The following is a 9,560-nucleotide window of genomic DNA, read 5'->3' on the forward strand; positions in this document are numbered from 1 at the left end:
TCCATTTATTTCTGCTCTGATCTTTATGATTTCTTTCCTTCTGGTAACTTTGGGTTTTGTTTGTTCTTCTTTCTCTAGTTCCTTTAGGTATAAGTTTCAATTGTTTGAGGTTTTTCTTGTTTCTTGAGGTAGGCTTGTATTGCTATAAACTTCCCTCTTAGAACTGCTTTTGCTGCATCCCATAGGTTTTGGATCATCGTGTTTTCATTATAATTTGTCTCTAGGTATTTTTTTATTTCCTCTTTGATTTCTTCAGTGATCTCTTGGTTATTTAGCAAAGTATTGTTTGGCCTCCATGTATTTGTGTTTTGTACGTTTTTTTCCCTGTAATTGATTTCTAATCTCATAGTATCGTGGTCCGAAAAGATGCTTGATATGATTTCAGTTTTCTTAAATTTGCCGAGGATTGATTTGTGACCCAAGGTGTGATCTATCCTGGAGAATGTTCTGTTTGCACTTGAGAAGAAAGTGTAATCTGCTGTTTTGGGATGGAATGTCCTGTAAATATCAATTAAATCTATCTGGTCTATTGTGTCATTTAAAGCTTGTGTTTCCTTATTAATTTTCTGTCTGGATGATCTGTCCATTGGTGTAAGTGTGCTGTTAAAGTCCCCCACTATTATTGTGTTACTGTCTATTTCCTCTTTTATAGCTGTTAGCAGTTGCCTTATGTATTGAGGTGCTCCTATGTTGGGAGCACTTATATTTATAATTGTTATATCTTCTTCTTGGATTGATCCCTTGATCATTATGTAGTGTCCTTCCTTGTCTCTTGTAACTTTCTTTATTTTAAAGTCTATTTAATCTGATATGAGTATTGCTACTCCAGCTTTCTTTTGATTTCCATTTGCATGGAATATCTTTTTTCACCCCCTCACTTTCAGTCTGTATGTGTCCCTAGGTCTGAAGTGGGTCTCTTGTAGACAGCATATATATCAGTCTTGTTTTTGTATCCATTCAGTGAGGCTGTGTCTTTTGGTTGGAGCATTTAATCCTTTCATGTTTAAGGTAATTATTGATATGTATGCTCCTATTACCATTTTCTTAATTATTATGGGTTTGTTTTTGTAGGTCCTTTTCTTCTCTTGTGTTTCCCACTTAGAGAAGTTCCTTTAGCTCTTGTGTGGAGATGGTTTGGTGGTGCTGAATTCTCTTAGCTTTTGCTTGTCTGTAAAGCTTCCTTGTATGTTATTTGTCGTTTTTCCCTTGTTGCTTTCAATAATTTTTCTTTGTCTTTAATTTTTGTCAGTTTGATTACTATGTGTCTCAGCGTGTTTCTCCTTGTGTACTTCCTGCCTGGGACTCTGTGCTTCCTGGACTTGGGTGGCTATTTCCTGTCCCATGTTAGGGAACTTTTCGACTATAATCTCTTCAAATATTTTTTCGGGTTGTTTCTCTCTCTCTTTTCTCCTTCTGGGACCCCTATAATGCGAATGTTGTCACATTTAATGTTATCCCAGAGGTCTCCTAGGCTGTCTTCATTTCCTTGCATTCTTTTTATTCTGTTCCGTGGTAGTGAATTCTACCATTCTGTCTTCCAGGTCACTTAACCGTTCTGCTGCCTCAGTTATTCTGCTATTGATTCCTTCTAGTGTATTTTTCATTTCAGTTATTGTATTGTTCATCACTTTGTTTGTTCTTTAATTCTCCTAGGTCTTTGTTAAACATTGCTTGCATCTTCTCGATCTTTGCCTCCATTCTTTTTCCAAGGTCCTGGATCATCTTCACTATCATTATTCTGAATTATTTTTCTGGAAGGTTGCTTATCCCCACTTCATTTGTTATTTTTCTGGGGTTTTATCTTTTTCCTTCATCTGGCACAAAGTCCTTTGCCTTTTTATTTTGTCTATCTTTCTGTGAATGTAGTTTTCCTTCCACAGTCTGCAGAACTGTAGTTCTTCTTGCTTCTGCTGTCTGCCCTTTGGTGGATGAGGCTATCTAAGAGGCTTGTGCAGGTTTCCTGATGGGAGGGACTGGTGGTGGGTAGAACTGGGTGTTGCTCTGGTGGGCAGAGCTCAGTAAAACTTTAATCCTGTTTTCTGCTGATGGGTGGGGCTGGGTTCTGCTCCTGTTGGTTGTTTGCCCTGTGGTGACCCAGCACTGGAGTCCTCCTGGCTCTATGGTGGGGCTAATGGCTGACTCTGGGAGGGCTCAAGCCAAGGAGTACTTCCCAGAACTTCTGCTGCCAGTGTCCTTGTCCCCACGGTGAGCTGCAGCCACCCCTCACCTCTGCAGGAGACCCTCCCACACTAGCAGGTAGGTCTGGTTCAGTCTCCTGTGGGGTCACTGCCCCTTCCCCTGGGTCCCGATGCACACACTACTTTGTGTGTGCCCTCTAAGAGGGGAGTCTCTGCTTCCCCCAGTCCTGTCGAAGTCCTGCAGTCAATCCCGTTAGCCTTCAAAGCCTGATTCTCTAGGAATTCCCCCTCCCGTTGCCAGACCCCCAGGGTGGGAAGCCTGATATGGGGCTCAGAACCTTCACTGCAGTGGGTGGACTTCTGTGGTATAAGTGTTCTCCAGTTTGTGAGTCACCCATCCAGCCATTATGGGATTTGATTTTATTGTGATTGCGCCCCTCCTACCATCTCATTGCGGCTTCTCCTTTGTCTTTGGACGTGGGGTATCTTTTTTGGTGAGTTCCAGTGTCTTCCTGTCGATGACTGTTCAGCAGTTAGTTGTGGTTCCGATGCTCTCGCAAGAGGGAGTGAGCACACGTCCTTCTACTCTGCCATCTTGAACCAATCTCCCTGATAGATTTTATTTTTAAATTCTAATATTGCTATCCACTAAAGTTAAAGATTTTAAGTATTTTCACATGAAAATATTTACCTTAGAAATCTTATTTTTCATAGAAAAATGAAATCTTATTTTTTCTAAATGTCTTTTACACCCTAGAAAAGATGTGAGTGAACAGCAAATTCCAATAAAAGATTAGTACACTGAATTATGTAGGGAAAGCCTGGAAATATTTAGTATTTTACTTCCTAGAGGAAGTAAAAAGAGGATTAGGCTTAACTGAGGCCTAATCAACCTTCTTTGGAACAGACCTTTAAAAGAGGACTTCATTATTTTCTTTCAAGTATCTGTCTACAATATGAGAGGGTCAAGCCCACAAATAATTACAATATGAACTTGCAATTCACATATACACATTTGGATGACTGATGTCTTTGCCTCTCAGGTTCCATTAATGAGAAAAAGAGACTCTTTTTGTATTAATTACAGATTTTTTTTGAATTCCCTTGTCCCTTCTCAGCAAATTTATGCCAATAGATGAAACACAATATTAGTGATCTAATCTAACAAGTACATATTAATAGAAATATGTATACTGATGAAGAATAAACATTGATTTATTTTACAGAACTCAAAGCTTTTTTAAGAAAAAGAATTCATAAAATATCAAGTACTTAAGCAGAATAGGAATTTATATAACCAACCTCAGTTTAGGAAATTTAAAATAATATAAAATACAGCAAGCATCTGGTCTTACTTTGATCAGCAGCACTGTCTCTATGCTTCTCATGTCAATTAGGCTATTTGTGACAACTGCATTATCTATTTCTAAAGCTGTCAGAACCGTTGGGAACTCTGGATGATAAGCAGCTCTAGGAGACAAAAATATATAAGGATTAACTTACCAAACTGTAATTATATATGTATATTTTTAAAATGGGTGACGAGATGATGGATAGTAACAAGACATGGAAAATATGTGATAACGTTTGAAAACATCTGTAATAGGTTTATTTTATTTTATTAGCAAACATTTATGTAATACTATGTGCTAGGCACTGTTCTAAGCATATTATAAATACAATTGACCCGTGAACAACACAAGTTTGAACTGCATAGGTCCACTTATATGTGGATTCTTTTTCAATGAATACAGTATGCACTGCAGTATCTGTGGTTGTCAGAATCAGCAGATGTGGACTGTGGCTACAGAGGGCCAAGTATGGGGCTTGAGCATCCACACATTTTTATACCCACAGAGGGATATCCCTGCGGAAACCTGTATTAGCTCATTTAATCCTCAAAACAACGATATGAGATAGATAATACTATTCGCTCTATTTTTTTTTCCCAAATGAGGAAGCTGCAGAGAGTTTAATAAGTTCCCCAATGTCATAAAGGTAAGAGGTCAGGCTAGGATTTAAACCAGGAAGCTCTAGAACCCAGATTCTCAATCATTATGTCCTATTGCCTGTTATACTTAATCATTACAATTTTCTTAAATCTTATACTCTATCATACAAACATAAAAGTCATTTAATTAAAACACATTGGGAAATGGCAATGGCATTCTTACTGCTTTCTTAGTTCTAGAATTCCAAAACAAAGAAATATCTTTGTATATATATGTTTTCCACTTATTCATTCATTAATTCAACATGTATTTACCGAGCACCTACTATGTGCCAGATGCTGTTCAGAGGATGAGAAGATAGCAGTAAACAAAACAGACTATATCCTTCTCCCCATGGAGCTTACATTCTACTGAAAGGAGACAGAAAAATCAAGAAAAAGTGGCATACCATGCTTTTTCACACAGAAAGGGTCAGGAAAAGCCTTACTAAGGTGTCAACAGGCAGACACCTGAGGAAATGGGAGTTACATTAGCCTACTGAAGAAGAGCATTTCGTGCCCAGGGAGCAGAATTTGCAAAGGCCCTAAGAGGGCTCTTGGAGAAGCCGGGAGGCCAGTGTGCTGTGGTGGACGAGCAGTGCTGGGAGTGCTACTGGACACAAGGACAGGAGAGATGGCAAGAGGACAGGTCATGGGGGCCCGAGAGGTCGCAGTTAGGCCTAAAGAGGATGAGAACATACAGGCCGATTTGAGCAGAGGAATGACATGGTCTGACTTTACTCTGGCTGTGATATTGAGAGTGTGGATGGAAGGGAACCAGAAGCAAAACTCACTTGAGATATGATAATGGCGTGAACCAGGGTGGCACTGCAGAAGTGTTTAGATCCTGGATACATTTATAAAGTATAGCCAGTAGGATGTGGGATGGCAGAAAGAAGTCAAGGATGACTGAGGTTTTGGCTTGAGCAACTGAAAAATGGAGATGGGGATGACTATAGGTGGATCTCAGGAGTTTGGCTTTTAGATATGTTAAGTTTCAAATGTCTTTTGGACATCAAAGTGGAAAATATAAATTGAATGTATTATATTCTGGAGTTCAGAGGAAAGAGCCCAGCTAGAAACATAATGTGGTGATCATCAGTGTGTGGATTATATTTAAAGCCATGAAACTGGATGAGTTCACCCAGGAAGTTAAGTGCTGGGAGTAGGTACACATGGAGAAGAGGTCTGGAACACTGATACTGGAGGTTCCCAAGTGAGGAGAAATAAGCAGAAGACATTAAAAAAGAATACCTAGAGATCTGGGAAAACAAGAAGAGTGACATCCTAGGGACAAAGTAAAAAAAAAAGTGTTTCAGGAAGAATTAAACGATCAACTGAATCAAATACTGCTGGTAGGTCAAGTCAGCGAGTAGGAAGGAAGGATGACGGGACCAAGCCAAGCAAGGCTCACTGGCGCCTGGACAAGAGCTGCTCTGGTATGTGATGAAGCTATAAAAACTTGACTGGAGTAGGTTCAAGAAAGAAGGGGAAGAGAGGAATCAGTGACACAGACAACTCTTCTGAGAAGTTTTTCCTGTTAAAAAGAGGCAGAGAAATAGGATAGTAGGAAATAGGATAGTAACCTTAGGACAGCTCTTTACGGAATCTGTAAACCACCTAGAGTTGAACTGTGAGTAATGAGTGCCAAAGTTCTTCCGTACACCATTCCTCTTAACGTGGCCAGGTCTGCACCATTTCCCTCTTCAGTACAATTTCTAAGCCACACAACATCTACTTCCCAGTATGTCTCCCAAAACAGACCTCATGTAAGGACCTCAAAGGCAGGGAGTATCTCTCATTTATCTATGTATCTCCAATGCCTAAGATTCAAATTAAAGACGTGGCTTGATGGAATTTTACAAATCAGTAGTGTAGATATGGTTAACATTAAAAATGTTTTTTTACTCTTTCTGAGCTTGCATGTAACTAAGCAAAACCAGAACCAGTATTCAATTACTGATGCCTTACCTGTGTCTTACATCATACACCTCATTCCGAAACTCAGAAACTATTATCTGTGGCCGTGAGGTCCCTGGTGAGTAAAACCTTTTCATCAGTGCCTGAAGCACTCTTTCATCAGCATGATTATGGCAACAATAGGCTTGCAGAAGTCCTTTTAAGCAAGATTCAATAGCCAAAGCAAGCTCAGCGTCCCGAGGATGAATGCAAGCTCCTAAAAGTGAGAGAAAATTATTAAAAATCCCATAAATACTTGAAATATTAATGTAACTATCTTTATAATAGTTCATAAATGACTTTAAAATATTTTCATATGAAGCAATTTAAATGATATTATAGATCTTATTTTAACCAAATGGGAAATACCCCATCCCACTGGATACCACTGGATACACTGGGGAGAAAACTGACCAAATCCTGTGAAAAGCTGTCTCGCTCTAATGTAAATCAACAGTATTTTTCTTGTGTGTGTATATATATATATATATATAAAATACTATTCCAGCCTCTGAATGGTGTTTTGATAATCAAACCAGAAGGGTTATAGATTCTTCACTATTTTCTGTAAAACTGATTAATATTGAAATTTTAGATTTAGAGAGGGAAAAAAATACCTCATCTATTGAAATGGATCCTGGTACAGAGGTACATATCATTTAAATGAAGAGACATTACTACAATACTTAATACAGTACATAATACTGTACTTATACTTTACTAAAAAAGTATATTTATATTTATAGCATCATTTTCACCTAATGATGTACAGAATTAGAGATAACTCCTCAGAACTCAATCGATTTTTTTTCCTCATGTATATATGAAGATAACTAAATAACCTCAGGCTTATAGTTGAAAGAGGACTTAGAAGTCATGTTGTCCAAACCTAAATAGAAACTTAAAAAGACAAGTCATTTTATCAAGTTTTACACAAAACTCAGGTGATTGGCCTTTTAACTATATCTTGATATCACTGAATTTTCCTACTAATCAATTACTTGCAAATTAGTTCATTGATTTATTCATTCAAAAAAAAACCAAAACCAGATTATTCAACTCTATAATTACTTTTCCTTTTCCTAAGTTCTCTTTCTTTTGGCTTTTTTATGCTTAAAATATACAAAAGGAAAGTTACAAAGTTTAAAGTGATTCTATCATTATTTCTTAAAATATGTACAAAGTCTACATATAACTACATGGTTCTTTGATAACAGCGTTTTAAAATTATATTCAACAGACTCCTTCCAGAAAATAAAAATGTACTTCTAATTTTTATTATATCCTGACTAATTAGCGACAAATACCTAAAGGGCCTACAGGTTTATAGGTAAAATGCCCCCGTCTGTAAGCATCATCTATGGCTTCCAGAAGAGCTGGAACATGAGGGCCAAATCTTTTCAGTCGATCAGTTTTACTATCTTTCAATTCTTTCAGTTGCCTCTGATTATAGTTCAGTGTATTCTTCACATCTAACTCTTCTCTCCTACAAAATACAAGTGGAAAAACAAAACAGATATGTGATAGGGTTAAACAGAAATACTCAGTCATTTCCCCTAATACCTGCATACCAGTGAATGACACAGCTGCCCTAAAAACTAAAAGTGGATTTCTTCATTTGAAAACAACTGTGTTACCAGGAAAAAATAGTCAGAAGACCTCAAAACTTAGCATGGAAAAAAAAAAAAAAAATGCAATCGTGACGAGGACTAGAAATCCCAGAAACTGTCCAATTCTACAAGTTTAAGAAGTCTTATTAGGAAAGTGATTTTAAAAGATCCCTTATTATGAGGAAGAAGAACAACAACAAAAAAAACATGTATTCTCTTTTCATATAAAGAGGAAAACTAGATGATTTTCAAATAACTGAAAAAAGTATAAGAATGTGGACACTTACTTAATTCTGGTATGTTCTTCTTTGTCCTTTTCTATGGCTTGCTGAAATTGTTCGATCTCTTGATTGACTGAACTTTCTTGATCCTGTAAGACCTTTACTCTTCCTTTTAACCAAGATATTTTTTTTTGCCTTTCCAACCGTTCAGGTTCCAAAGACTGATCAGCACTAATGGTAAATAATACAAAGTGGAAAATGTTCAATGAAAAACCTAACATTTAAAAAACATAAAGCAATGTGATAAAATTCCTTTAGCAATAATACAGTTAAATTAAAATTAAATTAAAAATAAAATATTCCATTTCACCTGGATTACTTTATTACAAAATGAGATAACTATGAAAATTGCAAAGTAACTATCTTACCTTTTTCTCAGTTCTTCAATTCTTTTGCAAAGCTGCTCATCATCTTTCTTTAATGCTCTATACTCGTTTAGGGAACGGTTGTATAAAACCTAAAAAAAAATTAGACATACTTTAGTAAAATGAAAAAACAAATACCCCATTCAAGACCACTTTTGCCAAATTGTCAAATCAGAGGTTGAATATATGCAGAAATATATTTTTAAAACAACATACATATATGGCCATATGAAATCATTACATTTTTTAAAGTCTGAAAGCAACACAATTACAAAAACCTCTACTTTTAAAAATAAATGAACAGTATTTATAGTTGATATGCAATTTTTAATACTGAAAAATTTCTCTCACCTCAGCTTCATTATAGGCCCTTTTCTTAGAAGTAAGATCTACTTTCAATGCCATACATTCTGGTGCTCGTGCATTTGTCTCTTGACTAATCTTTTCTAGTTTATCTTGAATATCCTTGTACTTTTTTTCTGCTTCATTAAGTCTGACCTTTAAGAAAATAACATGTTGGAGTATATTTTATTTTTCTCCAATAAACAGAAAAAAATAAAAAAATAATTATATATGGTTCACATTTCAAATGAACTTAATTTTGCTCTAACTAAACTCGAGACATTAATTAGGTAAACAAACATAATTATATAAAGTGTTAAATATGTATTTTTTTAATTGAAATATTGTTGATTTACAATATTATGTTAGTTTCAGGTGTACAGCAAAGTGATTCAGTTATACATATACACAGATATATATAGATAGGTACATATCTATCTATCTATCTATCTATTCTTTTTCAGATTCTTTTCCATTATAGGTTATTACAAGATATTGAATATAGGTTCCCTGTACTATACAGTAAGCCCTTGTTGTTTATTTTATATATAGTGGTGTATATACATTAATCCCATACTCGTAATTTACCCTTCACCCCTTGCCCTTTTGGTAACCATAAATTTGCCTTCTATGTCTGTGAGGCTGTTTCTGTTTTGTTAATAAGTTCATTTGTATCATTTTTTAGACTCCACATGTAAGTGATATCATATAATATTTGTCTTTCTCTGTCTGACTTACTTCACTTAGTACGATAATCTCTAGGTCCACCAATGTTGCTGCAAATGGCAATATCTCATTATTTTTTACGGCAGAGTAATATTCCAGTGTGTGTGTGTGTGTGTGTGTGTGTGTGTGTGTGTGTGTGTGTGTGTGTG

At 36.2% G+C, this 9,560-nt stretch overlaps 1 protein-coding gene across 6 annotated transcripts in view; it reads right to left on the reverse strand.

Annotated features, from left to right (window-relative positions):
- The window catches only part of SMC6 (structural maintenance of chromosomes 6), a 75,725-nt gene that overhangs the window by 34,231 nt on the left and 31,934 nt on the right, over positions 1 to 9,560 (reverse strand). For all 6 annotated transcript variants that reach the window (XM_028496692.2, XM_028496691.2, XM_007127334.4 and 3 more), the window contains 6 exons: positions 8,695 to 8,841; positions 8,347 to 8,435; positions 7,985 to 8,149; positions 7,395 to 7,573; positions 6,100 to 6,304; positions 3,494 to 3,608 (listed from right to left, as the gene is read on the reverse strand). In XM_028496692.2, coding sequence (XP_028352493.1) covers positions 3,494 to 3,608; positions 6,100 to 6,304; positions 7,395 to 7,573; positions 7,985 to 8,149; positions 8,347 to 8,435; positions 8,695 to 8,841 — 900 coding nt within the window. The remainder of the gene's footprint in view (positions 1 to 3,493; positions 3,609 to 6,099; positions 6,305 to 7,394; positions 7,574 to 7,984; positions 8,150 to 8,346; positions 8,436 to 8,694; positions 8,842 to 9,560) is intronic.

This window comes from Physeter macrocephalus, chromosome 12 (assembly GCF_002837175.3).
Source record: "Physeter macrocephalus isolate SW-GA chromosome 12, ASM283717v5, whole genome shotgun sequence".
Classification (NCBI taxonomy): Eukaryota; Metazoa; Chordata; class Mammalia; order Artiodactyla; family Physeteridae; genus Physeter; species Physeter macrocephalus.